Source organism: Leucoraja erinacea, chromosome 26 (genome assembly GCF_028641065.1).
Source record: "Leucoraja erinacea ecotype New England chromosome 26, Leri_hhj_1, whole genome shotgun sequence".
Lineage (NCBI taxonomy): Eukaryota > Metazoa > Chordata > Chondrichthyes > Rajiformes > Rajidae > Leucoraja > Leucoraja erinaceus.
Window position 1 is genome coordinate 18220752 of NC_073402.1, and position 15489 is coordinate 18236240.

The 15489-nt window shown below is 42.4% G+C and overlaps 1 protein-coding gene across 8 annotated transcripts in view; it reads left to right on the plus strand.

The window, feature by feature from the left end:
* LOC129709733 (transcription factor AP-2-beta-like) overlaps window positions 1-15099 on the plus strand; it is an 81254-nt gene extending 66155 nt beyond the window's left edge. For all 8 annotated transcript variants that reach the window (XM_055656267.1, XM_055656269.1, XM_055656268.1 and 5 more), the window contains one exon: window positions 13925-15099. In XM_055656267.1, coding sequence (XP_055512242.1) covers window positions 13925-14216 — 292 coding nt within the window. In that variant the 3' untranslated portion in view covers window positions 14217-15099. The remainder of the gene's footprint in view (window positions 1-13924) is intronic.
* Window positions 15100-15489: the final 390 nt, after the last annotated feature.

Consider the following 15489-nt stretch of genomic DNA (forward strand, 5'->3'; position numbering starts at 1 on the left):
AATGCTGGAGGAAATAATTGAGGCAGGTACAATAACAATATTTAAAAAAAACATTTGGACAGGTACATGGATAGGAAAGGATTAGATGGTTATGGGCCATATGTGGGCAGGTGGACCTGGTGTAATGGGCAACCTGCCCAAGGCAATGATGGTCTGTTTCCATGTTGCATGACTCTGACTATTATAATCAGAAAAAAACCCAGCAAAAATAACATAATAAAGGAATATGTGCTGGACTGGGCTATTCAGCCTTTGCCTGACCATTCAATAAAATCGAAACTCATCTCCTACAAGCTATTTTCCCAACCTATCTTTTGATTCCCTTAAAAAAACATTTTCCTGTGAAGATCGAAAGTTGGCTTTTTTTAAGACGGATTGATGGAAAAGCAAGGAATCTCGAAACATTTTCTTGCACTGTTGGTTAACTGAATCTTGTTTGTCCTGAATATTGCATTCATGGTATGTGCAACACTCCTTGAACTCTATCCAAGGGTTCTACAGTCAAATTAAAGTTCTTGATAGAATCCTACTGTTGGATTGAACATTTATTAAGAATAATCTTCTGGGATCTGCATGTAGTTTTATAACTGTGTATACAGTTCTAAACATTGAAGAGTTTTGTTTTCAAATCTCTTATTCTGCTACATCTGCTAAGAAGCATTTAATGCAAGCAGTGCTGGTAAAGGTTAAAGCAATCTGAAAATGCAGTTTTAATGAACAAAATATATATTTTTTGTCAACACAATATTTAATAATGTTCCAAAACTCATAAATAAAACACTCTTCTTGAAAGTGCTAAATAGCAGTTATAGAAATGAATAACCCAGAGCTGTAATAGGCTATTTGAGTGAAGTGGACACTCTCTCCTATTTTCATTTAATGGATTTAAATGATTAGAAAGGAAAAGGGGTGGATATTTTCTTCTTCATTAAAATTAATATTGCTACAAAATAATATTTAGATTAAAATGCAGGAGCTTTCATTTTTCATACTTTGGTGAGGGACAGCTCAATGGCGCGGCTGGTAGAGCTGCTGCCTCACCCAAGTTTGATCCTGACCTTGGGTGCCCTCTGTGTGGAGTTTGCCCGTTCTCCCTGTGACTGCGTGGGTTTCCTTTGGGAGCTCCGGTTTCCTGCTACATCCCAAAGACGTGCGGGTTTGCAGGTTAATTGGCTTCCGTAAATTGCTCCTAATGTGTAGGGGGTGGATGAGAAAGTGGGATAAGATAGAACTAGTGTGAATGGGTGATTGATGGTCGGTGTGGGCCGATGGGCCTATTTCCATGCTGCATCTTTCAATCAATCAATTTTGTGTTTTTTCTTCTAAGTTCCATGACCTGTTAATGCACAGATGCTCAGAACTATGAACTATGTTGTGAAGTAGTATACAATATTCACCAGCAGCTTTGAAGCCTGTCCCAAAGTGCCTTGAATGGAACACACACTATCCATGTTATAACTGTCCTGTAATGGAAACAAAAGTGATTTCTACTCTTGTATTTCTACCCAATGTTCAAGTGGGCTTGTGGCCATTGGCTTCCTAACTGTGGTCACGTTAACTTCATTTTGTACCAGTCCACGTTGCTGGCTGCATTTGAACCTCCAGGGCATACCTAAGTTTGGATATTGGGTGACAAGAGACTTCTGCTGATGTTTTGGCTCACAAGCTTGTCCTTGTACATGCAGGCAGCTTGCAATCGATGGAAACCAGAATGCCAGACCACATGTGGGCCACTGCTGCTGTGTGGGAGCTCTGCAGCACTCAGGAGGGTCGGTGTCGTGGTTTGTCGTGGCAGTCGGCTTTCTGCTACACAATGTAATTGTTCAACCAGCCACAGAAATAAAAGCTCCCACAAAATAAGTCTATGTTATAAATTCAGTTGTGCCATACAAAAGTCAGCCATCCTTGAAACTTGTCTTTCTGCCTGCCTTCCAAGTGCCTCTCTGTGTGATAGTGCTCATAAGCACTACGGGTCGGCGCAGTGGTAGACTTGCTGCCTTGCAGCACCAGATACCAGGTTCGATCCTGACCTTGGGTGCTGTCTGTGTGGAGTTTTCCCGTTTTCCCTGTGACCACGTGGGTTTCCTCTGCGTGCTCCGGTTTCCTCCCACACTTCAAACATGTACAAGTTTGTAGGTTAATTGGCTTCTGTAAAATTGTAAATTTTTCCTAGTGTGTAGGTTAATGCGAGTGATCGCTGGTAGGCGTGGACTCAGTGGCCGAAGGTCCTGTTACCACGCGGTATCTCTAAAGTAAAGTAAAGCAGGTGGACCAGAGCTTCCATGTGGCTGGTGGAGAAGGCACATAGCGCTGTCAGTCAGTCTGCCAAGTGATCTTCCTTGACACACCTCTGCTTACTCGAATCCAAAACCATTACGGCAGCAGTTTCAGTTTCCACTGAGGCGCTTACATTGTCTGTCAGAAGACACTAAGGATGTGTGCAAAGTAAGTTTTGAACAGAAAGATCTGAATGAAGTTTTGGTTGTCTTGGGTCATTCCTGCCACTCGTAAGGCCATGACCTCAGTAATGACTGGTGGCCAATGCTGTCTCTTCCTGCGGGATTAGGACTTCCAGGAATACCTTCCCAATCCGATTTACTCCTCCTGCCTCTTTGCCTGGAGTGATACAGGGATGTCCAATATGTTTCTGTGTGAATTGGCTGCTTCCATTGAGTTGCTGGTTCCAGGGGCTTCTCCGGAGTTAAGTGTCACAGTGTGGTGGAACACTTTAATACTGGATCCCAGCTATGATGGATAGAGACTGTTAGCGGGTGAGTGATGGGGCTGAAAACTGTCCTGTGATTAAGATGGCAATCTATCACTGTTCAGTTGGGAAAGTCCAGATTGCCAGTACCCATTCTGGGCTGAATGAATTCAGGGCCGGTTATGAAGGCTGGCATTGGTCCCATCCTCCCCTGAGCCATAAAAGACTCTGATGGTTTGTCAGCCGTCCTTGCTGGCAGAGTGTGGACTGGAGAGCTGGAGACTGTGGCAGCATTGGTGAGAGCAATGGGACAGAGGCAAGTGTGTGGAGGGCTCATGTAGCGTAATATGTTGGGAGTGAGTAAATGAGAGTGCATCCACTGGGAGTGTCAACCCATTCTACTCCAGCTTCTCCCTGGTGGAGGAATGCCACAAACAGAGGGAAACTCTCTCCTTGTATTGCTCCGACTATGAATGGTTCATTTTTGCAAGGGTGGGTGTGGTTCTGGTAGAGAGAGCAGAGACCATGGCAGGGAGAATAGAGGCAGCAGCAGTGGCAATGGAGTCCACATGATCCATCACCCACCCCAGCTCAGTCTGAGCCGGCTTGACCCTGTGAGTGATTGCTCTGTCTGCTTTGATATGTCGCAAAGCCAGGCCACTTGCAATGTTGGCAGCAACCTATCTCCTGCCTGACCTGCAAGGGGCTGATCACTGATCCTGCCCACATACGTCATCCGGATTAAAACAGTATTGATAGTGGAGTTTATTTTGAAATTTAGTGAAATTTATTTTTATTTGCAAGAATACTTTTGTAATTACTAGAACAAGCAATTCAGAACCAGCTCAATCCTTTACAAAGAGGCCTGTACACTCACAGGGCCTCCTGTTGCATAGAACCATGGTGGGACCACACCTGACAAAACGTGCATTGAGGTTTTAAATAGCTTGCCTCCTTGTGGCCGCTTTGAGAAGCATGATCACCCTATGTGTAGTTGTTTGGATACGGCATTTGAAATTGCATTCAGTAATTTTAATAACTTTGAGGGCGGCCCAGTATCGCAGCGGTAGAGTTGCTGCCTTATCCGAACCAGAATCAGAATAAATTTATTGGCCAAGTATATATACATACAAGGAATTTGACTTGGTGCTCTGCTCGCACGTGGTAAAAACACGATAAACAGCAGACAATTAAAAATTGTCAATTGACAATTAAAAATAAAACATTACAATTTAACCACGTGAAAATGAAGTACCAGAGTAAAAAGAGGCTACAGACTTTTGGCTGCTGCGTAGAGTAGCTGCTGCTCATGGGAAGAAGCTGTTTTGATGTCTGGATGTGGCGGCTTAGAGACCACTAGTCACCCGGGTTCGATCCTGACTACGGTTGGTGTCTGTACAGAGTTTGTACGTTCTCCCTGTGAGTCCATAGGTTTTCTCCGGGTGCTCGGGTTAACTCGCAAACTCCAAAGACGTACAGGTTTGTGGGTTAATTGGCCGGTAAAAAACTAAATTGTCTGTAGAGTGTAGAATATTGCTGTAGAATGGGATGATTGCTAGTCGGCACGGACTCTTGTGGGGCCAAAGGGCCTGTTTCCACGCTGTATCTCTAAAGTCTAAAGTTATTTAAGGTCATTGAATTTCTCACGGAACTGAATACAGATCTGCAGGATTCATGGCAATGGGCTCCAGTGGTTCCTGCTCTCAATGCCTTTTAGGCAATCCTCTGATTGTTTTTTTTAGTCGTTCTCTGCATGCAGGTCATTTATCTTCCTTTCCCTCTCCTCCACCAAGCCTCCAATGCTATGTTTAAAATCATGAAAACTTCGATCATCCGTATGGCATTATTTTTTAACAGCCTTCCACTTCAATTTCAGTTGTAGAGATCTTGCCAACACTTTCTCGAGCAACAACATATCTTTGCTTCAGGAGATGAAGGCAGGCTTTAAGTAGTGGGGGATGGCCTTAAATTAATGTAGCCGTCTCACCATGCCTCCCTATTGAATCACAAATGGACTCATCTTTGAAGAATTATATAATAGGGGCAACAAAGTGGAAAAACACTTTAAGAGTCAGTGAAACACTGAGGGAGAGTACAGCATAAAGTGTTGGAATAATTCAGCTGGCTGCATCTCTGGAGGGAATGGTTAGGTGTTGATTCAGGTCGGGACCCTTCTGTAGACAGATTAAGGAAGGAAATGCAGAGTTTAGGGCTTTGAAACTGGAACAATGGCCAGCAACAACATAATGATTACACGTGTAGATGAATTAGAGATACAAACTGTAGTAAGGCAGATATCTAAAACTTATAGGAGTTGGGAAATTACAGAGATAGAGATGAGGAAGTTAAAAATGAGAACAAATAGAAAAGGTGTGGATTTGCCTAATTGGGAGCTGACGTGCATTAGCAATGATTGGTGGATGACACTTGGTTGGTTTTAGGAAATAAGCAACAGAGTTCTCGATTCCATGATGATAATAGAGGATAAAATGAGGAAAGCGGGAATATCCTAGTGTGAACAAAGGCATACAAGAAGGTCTCACAGGCAATTGTGCTGGTGTGGGATGGAGTCAGACAGTGTAATAGGTGGAAATAACAGGTTGTGAGACTCAGCAAATATGTGTTCTAAAGATTTTCGAGGGTCACGTTTGATGTCAAGATTGTGCTGAGTTTGGTTCCTATACAGAAGGTTATCAGAAGGAAGAAATGTTTGTTTTGGGGTTGAAGCTTGTGGCGGTTTCAGGCTTCTCAATACATGACTGGAGGAGGTTCAGTTCACTGAGCATCGATAGATGGTTTAGAGACAATAGAGAGGTTCGAGTGGTGATGAGGCAGGTGTCGTTGATGTTCATGTGGAAATTGATTCCGTGTTTCCGGAATACGTTGCTGCGGGCCAGCACTGCGCACAGTATTTGGTGGGTGGCCTCCAGTACACTGAACGTGCTCAGGTCGCTTGCCAATCTCATTTCCTGCGTGGATTTTCAGGGGCTGTGGAATGTAGCCCCCCCGATGTGTTTTTATTTGCCCACAGGATAGGCTCTAGGTTAGTAATGTTTTGTCCTGGTGATATGTCGGTGCGGTATCTGATGTGTCATTGTTTATTGGGGAGTAACTGGCAAATTTCCTTGTCTGCTGTTAATTAATAGGTCATGATGTAATGTTTTTCGAGCATTGCCATCAGGGTATATTTTGTTTAAACTGGAATTTGTACACCTGCCAACAACCTTGAACCCACAGGGCTTAACACCGTGATATCATTAAATTTACTTCGACGAATAACCTTTGTAATATTTCATAGAATTGGTGTTGCATTGAATCCCTGTTATTGTCACCATTAATTTGACAGCTCTGCTAGTAAGAGGCACTAGGCTAGAAATGACAGTGTTAGGGTTTCAGTGGAGTGTGATGTTTTCCCCTGTGAAGCTTTCTAGATTGTTTAACACAACCACTGAAAATGAAGCTGCACTCCAGGCAGTGGCGAATCCTGTAATTTTACCCAGGGATCCATTACTGGCTTTGATTGAGCCAAGAGCATTTAAGCTCCATCTGACATGTTATCTATTCACCTGAGAGTCGGATTTAGAAAGACTGACTGAAAGTGGGAATCAAGAATGATGTTTACAGGTAAGTGAATGATGGATCTACTGGAAACAGTAACAATGACATTCATTCAGTTACAATGAATGAGACGAGTGGAATCCATGTGCATAGAAATTTATTGCCAGTCAGGGATTATTGCCAATCAGGTCTCTGCATTGTACTCTGACATTCAATAGACAATAGACAATAGGTGCAGGAGTAGGCCATTCAGCCCTTCGAGCCAGCACCGTCATTCAATGTGATCATGGCTGATCATCCACAATCAGTACCCTGTTCCTTCCTTCTCCCCATATCTCCTGACTCCACAATTTTTAAGAGCCCTATCTAGCTTTCTCTTGAAAGTATCCAGAGAACCGGCCTCCACTGCCGTCTGAGGCAGGGAATTCCACAGACTCGCAACTCTCTGTGTGGAAAAGTGTTTCCTCATCTCCGTTCTAAATGGCGTATCCCTTATTCTTAAACTGTGGCCCCTGGTTCTGGACTCCCGCAACATCGGGAACATGTTTCCTGCCTCTAGTGTGTCCAAACCCTTAAGGGCCTGTCCCACTTATGCAAACGTTACAGGCGACTGCCGGCACGCATGATAGGTCGCCGAATATTTCAATGTTGAAAATTCAGCTGCGACCAGAAAGATGCTACGACTCTTTGGAGACCTCTCACAACCATACAATACCCCGTTCCTGCCTCCTCCCCATATCCCCTGACTCCACTATCTTTAAGAGCCCTATCTAGCTCTCTCTTGAAAGTATCCTGAGAACTGGCCTCCACCAGGCAGATCATTCCACAGACTCATTCCCTTTCTTTCAACTCTGAAGTTGCAGTACATTTGCCCAAATCCCCCATCCCCTTTCCTTCCTGTGTGGAAGAAATGTAATTGTGACTTAATCTAGTCTAAAACCTTAAGCAGTGAAAGAATCATGAATACCTCCTCCTCTCCATGCCGAGCACAGTGTTCCAAATGACCAAAACCTGGGATATGGTAAAGCAACATTTAAACTAATCTGGATTAAGTAATATGTGCAATGCAGTGATATGTAATTTGTGAAATCAACCAGGTTTAAATAGCGAGTCCGAAGATTCTAGCAAAAAATTAGTAAAATATATACTCCTCATAATATGAAGCAACAATCTTTAGACCATCATTTGTTAACTACGAAGCTGTGGATAAAAACCCATTAAAAAAATTACATGTTTCACAAAGTCAGCCATAATAATTGTTTTTCATGCTTTGGAGTCCAGATTCATTTCAGGGACTTCAGTCATTGTCAAATGTCAGGGTTTTGCTGCTGCTATTTTTCCCCAAGCTCTCCCTCTATTAACCTAACTACATCTGTGTCTGCAATTCCCATGATGCTACCATCCTCGCACAGTGTAAAGAATTTCCTCACCTGAATATGATTTTCTTAGTGCTTATGGAAGTGCTCCTTTCCTCATCCTGCAATCGGTTCTTTGTTTTTCTGAATGTTGAGGGAAAAGGAGCTGGAGAATGAATGTTTTAATTCAGAGCGTGAAATGTGCTGAACACACCACCTTTCTGCAAATAAATCGTGATCCATCATTATTCAAAGGAATATTTTTTTGAGTGCAAATGTTAAATTGCATTATTTCCCTTTTTTTTTCAAATACTTTTGGCAATATTTAAGGGATTTTGTTTTGGGTTTTGTATTAAAGTCATATTCAGCTTTTTGTTCTGATTTAAGGAGATCTGTGGAGAGATGGATAAAGGATGATGATTTATGGACCCTACACTCAGTATTATATTCTGAAATACAGACCAAATAGTAATTAATAAGCGAGTTTGGTATTCCGCCAGCGCATGCCCAGGTCATAGGTCACTCACGATAAACATTCTCGACATTTGCTGCAGCGTGTGTGCAGGCCTGCATTTCGTTTGTGGTTGGGGTGGGCCCGGTTCACTGGCGCTACGGGAACTGTTGAGTTGCTGCTAGGCCGTCCCCTCCCAGCTCAGCTCTGCTTGTCCCGTCTGGCCGCCGGCAGCCCTGGACTGGTGGGGCGCCGGCCCGGGGTGGTGGCGGCCCTGGGGCTTGCCGCCTGAGTGGAGGGGGGAGGGCGCTGGCTCTGGCTCGGCTCTGCTCTGGCTCCCAGGGGGCCTGTTCGGTTTGGCAGTTCTTACGGCACCGGGGACCCAGGTTTGATGCTGGCTGTGGATGAGGCGCAGGTCTGTGTGCGCGCAGCAGTGCAGCTGCCGAGAATGTCTCTCCACCGGTCCATCCTCCCACTTGCATCTGCCCCTCTCTCTCTCTCTCTTGCTGTTACACCCCGCTCTCCCGTTACCTGGCACCCCGTTCCTCAAGTTAAATATATTTTTACACATAAATTCTGAATACAGATAAGAATTTATACACAGTTTATACAGCCAGCGCTTCGTTAGCTTTTTCTTTATCACAAATGACCTTTGACAAATCCCATGATTCCTTGCGTTTTTCAAAATACCGAACTCTCTTTTCTCTGACTGTCCTGAGGCTTTGTTTACTTGACAATTAGACCTCGTATCCTCAAAGTCCAATTGCCAATTGTATATTGTTGTATTAGTTCTGTTACACCAAGGTACACAAACAGAGAAAAAGAAGATACTGAAATCTTCCATCTTGATGAACTGGATTCTGCGCTAGTGCTGAAGTCATGAATTTATAAACAAGGGCTGTCATTCTGGAAAATGCATTTAAATATGTGTAGGAAGGAACAGCAGATGCTGGTTTACACTGAAGATAGACACAAAATGTTGGAGTAACTCAGCAAGACAGGCAACATCTCTGGATAGAAGGAAAAGGTAACGTTTAGGGTCGAGACCCTTCTTCAGAATGAGATTCAGGGTAGAGGGAAACACAGAGATAATGAAATGTAATGTATTTAAGCGTTTGGCTTCCAAATAACTCCAGGATGTGCCTTTCTGAAGTCCCTCTCAATATGAACAAAAGTCTAAAGGAATTAGGCTGTAATGAAAAAGTTAAAAATAAACGCTGATGCTGGACATCTAAAGTGAAAAACAATGCTTGAAATACTCAGCAGGTCTGATGTTATCCATGGAGAGTAAAACAAGTGACATTTCAAGTCAATAACTTTCCATCAGTAATTGACTTGATGCTGGGGATGGCACAAAGTGTTGGAGTAGCTCAGTCGGCCAGCATCTTCGAAGAACATAGATAGACGATCAATGTTTCAGGTCAAAGCATCATCCCAAAGAATCGCCTATCCATGTTCTGCTGAGATTCTGCTGAACCAGCTAAACTACTCCAGTACTCTGTGTAGAAACAGATGCATTTTAAAAGAAGGGTCTGGGCCTGAAACGTCACCTATCCATGTTCTCCAGAGATGCTGCCTGACCTGGTGTGGAGGGACCAACGGAGGAGCTGGCAAGGGATACTTTGTAACTTTGTCATCTATGTTTATGTGGGAACTACTTGCATACCTTGGGATATACAAGCGAAAAATTTCACAGTGTCTTGTCACATGTGACAATAACGTATACCATCCCATTCCTTTCTGCATGAATCCATTATGGTATATATGTGAGCATGGCCTGTATTCGCTACAATCTGCCATTGTGAAGTCAAACAGTGGTTCAACATCACGTATCACCACATGCGTTCATGATTTTACTCTTTCCCACTTTCATCATTTTCTACACAATGTCACTCCACATTTATTGTACTGGGTGAGGCCAGGCCAGCATTTTAAAAACACAAATGTGAAATAGTTGTAGAAGATGAATTCTGTGGTTTATACTGAGGTTCATGAGCCATGTTGCTCTCGTGGTTCATGGTGACATTAGAACTTGTTAATTGAATCATTGCCTGGTAGTTCACTACCAGACATTTGCATCTGTTATAGTACGTAGCCTATAATTATTTCACATTTTGTTTCCATATCCTATGGGTATTGGGAGCACGGTAAAACTCATTTAAAGATGTGCCTCTGCGTGTGATCCCTGCACTAGACACAGAGGAACACCACTTCTGTTCAAATCATTCCTAAGCCTGTCTATATATTTTTTTTTATTCTGCGCATTTTGTTTTGGTCATTTTGATTTACTTCCCAAAAATGTTTTATTATTTTTCTGTGTGACACAAGTGCACACAGCACCTTCCGGGCATCGAACCGGCAGCTGTTTCCAGGCCTAGGGCCTTATTCAGCTGTCAGCTCGAGCAGCCCAACCCATCCCCCTCTGATCTGTTCCCTTGATGAGCGGTAGCTACTATTGTTTGCTTGGTGCATGATCTAGATCCCTGTCTGGTATTGGCGAGCCCCCCTCCTCTGTGTGCCACCAAGAATTAGGGTCTGTTTTGTCAAAATGGGCTGATGCTGTAACACAGCATGGAGGGGGGGTGGGATTCAAGAGTCAAAGTGTTTTATTGTCATAGGTCCTGAAACGAAACAATAAAATTCTTAAGATAGACACAAAATGCTGGAGTAACTCAGCAGGTCAGGCAGCATCTCTGATCAAAACGAATAGGTGACGTTTCTGGTTGGGATTCTTCTTCAGACCGTAGAAGGGTCCCGACCCAAAATATCACCTATCCATTTTCTCCAGTGCTGCTGCCTGACCCACTGAGTTACTCCAGCATTTTGTGTCTATCTTTGGTGAAAACCAGCATCTGCAGTTCCTTTTTACTACAATGAAATTCTTACTTTCTGCAACACAACAGATATGTACACATGGTACTCTGTGAACACCATAATAGACAGCAGAAAAGTTCAGGATATTAAAAAAAACAAGCATTAATAGTGCAAAGATTAAAAACAATGCCCCCAAGTCTATGGAGTTCAGAGTTTAGTTGGAGGTGTAGTGTTTAATACGCTGATGGTTGTTGGGGAGAAGCTGCTCCAGAGCCTGGACGTTACAGTTTTCAGACTTCTCTGTCTTCTTCTCGATGGCAGGTGTGAAATGAGAGCGTGGCCAGGGTGGTGTGGACCTCTGATGATGCTGGCTGCGTCTAATTGTGATCTCCACCTTGGAATGAAATCCTTCATTTTTTTAAATTGTAAACATGAATAAAGCAATCGAGTGGGGCCGTCCATCCGTAGAAGGATTAGCCTTGGGCTAATTAATTTGAATAGAAAGACCTGGCTTGGGCAGGGCTGCTGGGCAGAGCCCGTTTGCCAGGAAACTAACTAAACACAGACAAATCTGCAAATATACTTTTTCTACGTGGATGCTTCTTATATTTAATCATTTTAAATGGACAAGAAATCACGATAAATAGAAATGGAATTTTAGAAAGATGTTACAAAAAACAGAAACAATATATATCTTTTTTAAATTATGAAAATGGCTCCTTTCAATTTTTCCAAATATCATTAAAACTCCAAAAACAAAAGAACTTTGAAGTGGCATTGAGCAATCATATAGTCACAGAGCACAGAATCAGGTATTTTGGCCATCTCATTAAGTATTCTCCTGTCCCATCTGCCAGCACTTGGTCCATTGACAACTTCAATGTTGTGAGATTGTCTTCCTCCAACATCTTCTCAGGGAGTGCACACAGACTTCAATTACCGCCTGAATAATTTTCCCTCTTGAAGCAATCAATCTTCATATTCTCCGCTAGACCTTCTATTCCTCACCTTAAACCTATGGTCTTTGGTATTAGACACCTCTACTTGGGATAAGGTTTCTGTACTATTTACCCAATCTATGCTTCTTATAATTATGGGCACACGTGCGTTAGGTTCCCCATGGGACTCCTTCCACCCAAGGAAAACCAAACCAGCCCATCCAGTCTCTCCTCATAACTGAAACCTTCAATCCCAGGCAACATCTCCATTTCCGCTCTCTCTTCTGCAATCATGTCCTTCCTACAATGTGATGACCAGAACCGTACCCATTTTCGGCTGTGGTTTAGCCAAGACCTCGCTGCACTTGTATTCCATGGCCAGGCTAATAAATGCAAGCTTCCTGGGTGCTTTCTTTACTGTCCTGTCTGCCTATGCTGCCACCTTCAGGGATCTTTGGACGTACAACATTTCTTTGTTCCTCATTCTCCCATCGGTGACCCTCTACACAATATATGTCTCATCTAATTCGATCCCTAAAATACATCACCTCACACTTATCAGGATCATATTCCATCTGCCATTTCTCAGCCCAAATTACCAGCTGCGTAAATTACCAGACCAATTACTCTCCCCACTTTCAACAATGCCATTAATTTCTGTGTCATCTGCAGCTTTATACTATTTTCTTTGTTTTTGTTAAATTTTGAAAGTTTAAAAAATGAACGGCATTATAATTACTTTGGCTATTACCAAGAAGTCACTGAGTTGATTATGGCCATGTCAACTAATGTGCGATGATGAAGATTTCTGAGATCAACTCCCCTTGAAAAGCTTTGATGTGTGAGAAATTAGAACTATTCATCTGATTACGGGAACAAATCTTGTGTCCTCGGCCTTAAAGGCATTCCACAGCCTGAATTTTCCATGTCTTTTTTTGATCTGTGACAGCTGTGAATGGCAAACAAATGATGTGTAAAACTTTAGAGCAGCTCCGCACGTAACGAAAGGCCGTGAAGGCCAAGGCTGATTTTGTGAAATCTGGGGGAGATCATTGGAGCAATTTTATGGGATTCGGAGAAAATGACAAGGGAAGACCATGCCCCGTTTTCTCAACTATTTATAAACAGGAGCTGAGTGTTTCTCCAGGAAATTGATGGAGGGGCTAGAAAGCTGGGGACACAACCATATGAGTTGGTTTTTCTTGCAGGAATTAGCAAACCATGCAACTTTGAGAAGAAAGAAATTGGTCCATTGGTGAAAGGAGTAAAATCCACCCTGGTGCTGATGTAACATTGGTGGACAATGGATTTATCGGCTCTGTTGATTCAGTCCCCTTCATTTCACACAACATTTGTCCTTCTACACGAGCATTTTTAATATTGTAACCAAGGTCTTTTTAAAAATGGAGGGCATGGATAGGCAATGTTTAATGTCGGTACCCTTCATCAGACTGTCACCTGTCCATTTTCTCCAGAGATGCTGCCTGACCCACTGAGTTACTCCAGTACTTTGTGTTTTTTTGCTAAAGATTACAGGATCTGCAGTTCCTTGTGTCTACTAAAGCATGCCTATTTTCTATCATCTATTCAAAAGATGTCGATATTACTGGTAAAGTCAACATCCATTGTCCATTCCAAATTTCCCCCTTGAACTGAATAGCTTGGATGACTCTTGGAGTTAATTCAATTTGCGGTCCAGCCTTGATGGTGGGCCTGGAGTCATATGTAGACCAGACTGGATGAGGTTGGCAGGCTTTCTTCCCTGAGGAAAATTAGTAAATCTGATGCTTTTTATGATGATCCTGTCCTTTCAAGGTCACCATTATTAATACAAGAGTTTCATACTAATTTAATTTAATTACTCAAATCTGAATTCCCCAGCTGTTGTGGTATGATTTTGAATTCATGTCTCGGAATCATTAATCCAGGCTTCTGGATCATAGTTCTGTAAGTTAACACTGTAAAGATAAGTATGATTTATATTGGTACTGGTTGAAAATAGCCAAATAATTATTAAAGAGCTCTTCTTACAATTGCAGAATTTGTTCAGTCGAAATACTGTCAGCAACCAACACTCACTGTCCCCATTTCCTTCCTTTTTCAGGCAGATCTGTAAAGAATTTACAGATTTATTAGCTCAGGACCGGTCTCCACTAGGAAACAGCCGCCCCTCAGCCATCCTTGAAGCGGGAGTCCAGAGCTGCCTGACTCACTTCAGCCTGATTACACACGGCTTTGGGAGTCCCGCCATCATTGCTGCATTAACTGCCTTCCAGAATTACCTGGTGGAGGCTATAAAGGGGCTGGATAAGATGTTCCTGAGCTCATCCAACAGCCATCCCTCAGGGGAATCCGGGACTAAAAACACAGACAAAGAGGCCAAACATCGGAAATAACCAGGGACAGATGGCACGGACCAAACTGTTCTAATTATCAAAGAGATTAAACAGTCATTCAACGTGCAATTAATAACAAAGGACAAATAAAATAATCATCAGGAGGATTGTGTTGAGGTGGCTGCGCAGTGGCAACTTTCTAATTGAGACGAGAAAGGAGGAAAGAGTTAGCCTGGTTTTATCGGGACCGATTACGGCCTGAATCCAGGCTTGTCTCAAGCAATGGGCACGCACATTGAATTATCTTGGGACAAGAATTTGGGAACATTAATATGGTGAGACATTAATAAAGCACAAGTTTGAAGCAACAGCCTCGGCAGAGCAAGCAAATAGTGTTCCACATGTATATATTTATTTATGTGTAATTAAATGGGAACTTTAAATAGACCCGTGCAAGCTATTTATCTGCTGACCTGGTTTTTCTGCTGTGAGTGATAGGAGATGAAGACTTTGCTTTTAGATTTTTTTTTAAACTTGAGGTTTCAGGGACAGGATAAGGGCAGATTGGCAGTATCTGTGTAAAGGTCATTGTATGTTCTTGTGGAAGTGATGCACAGAGGAATATTTGTGAATGTGTTCCTGAACCATATTTTGAAACGGTGGCGTGTGAGGTACGAGGTTATAAATCTCTTAATTTGTTTGTCTAGAGTGTTTCATAAATTGTTGAATAAATTGTGCTGCTATACAGAACAATTCTATTATATGTTTCTTTCATGTAATGAAAATTTGGTTATCAGGACTTTGTAAGATTTTGTAACCTATTCTCTCCTACCCCAAACTATCTGCAAAAAGATTTAAATTGAACCCATTTTTGTGTTTTAAATTTCCTCGCAATCTGTCTTGTTAATAAAGGAAAATAATTTAAACAGCGCTAAAATTAAAACGCTCACTTTGATTGAATAACACTTTTGGCAAAGACATGGTTCAGATTTTCCATCAGCTGATGGGACTTCATGCATCCATTTTTGAAGCGTCTGTTATTGTCACTAATGGAGACACTTTAGTGACACAGCAGTTATTGTCACTAACAGTGATAATATAAATTAAACACAGCACGATCGTGCAGAAAATCTTTATTGTCAGTGGATGGGACTTTCTGTGATTCTGTTCTTATTAGCAGTTAGTATTTTGAGGTTCTTCCAAAGTGTTTTCTGCAGTTGACTCACTATCGCATGTCCATTCATGTAGACAGGGAAACGGAAGTAAACACAATCTTTAATTGTTGCCTTGGGTTGAACTATGAGCATGGTACAAACAACCTTGCTAGATGGAG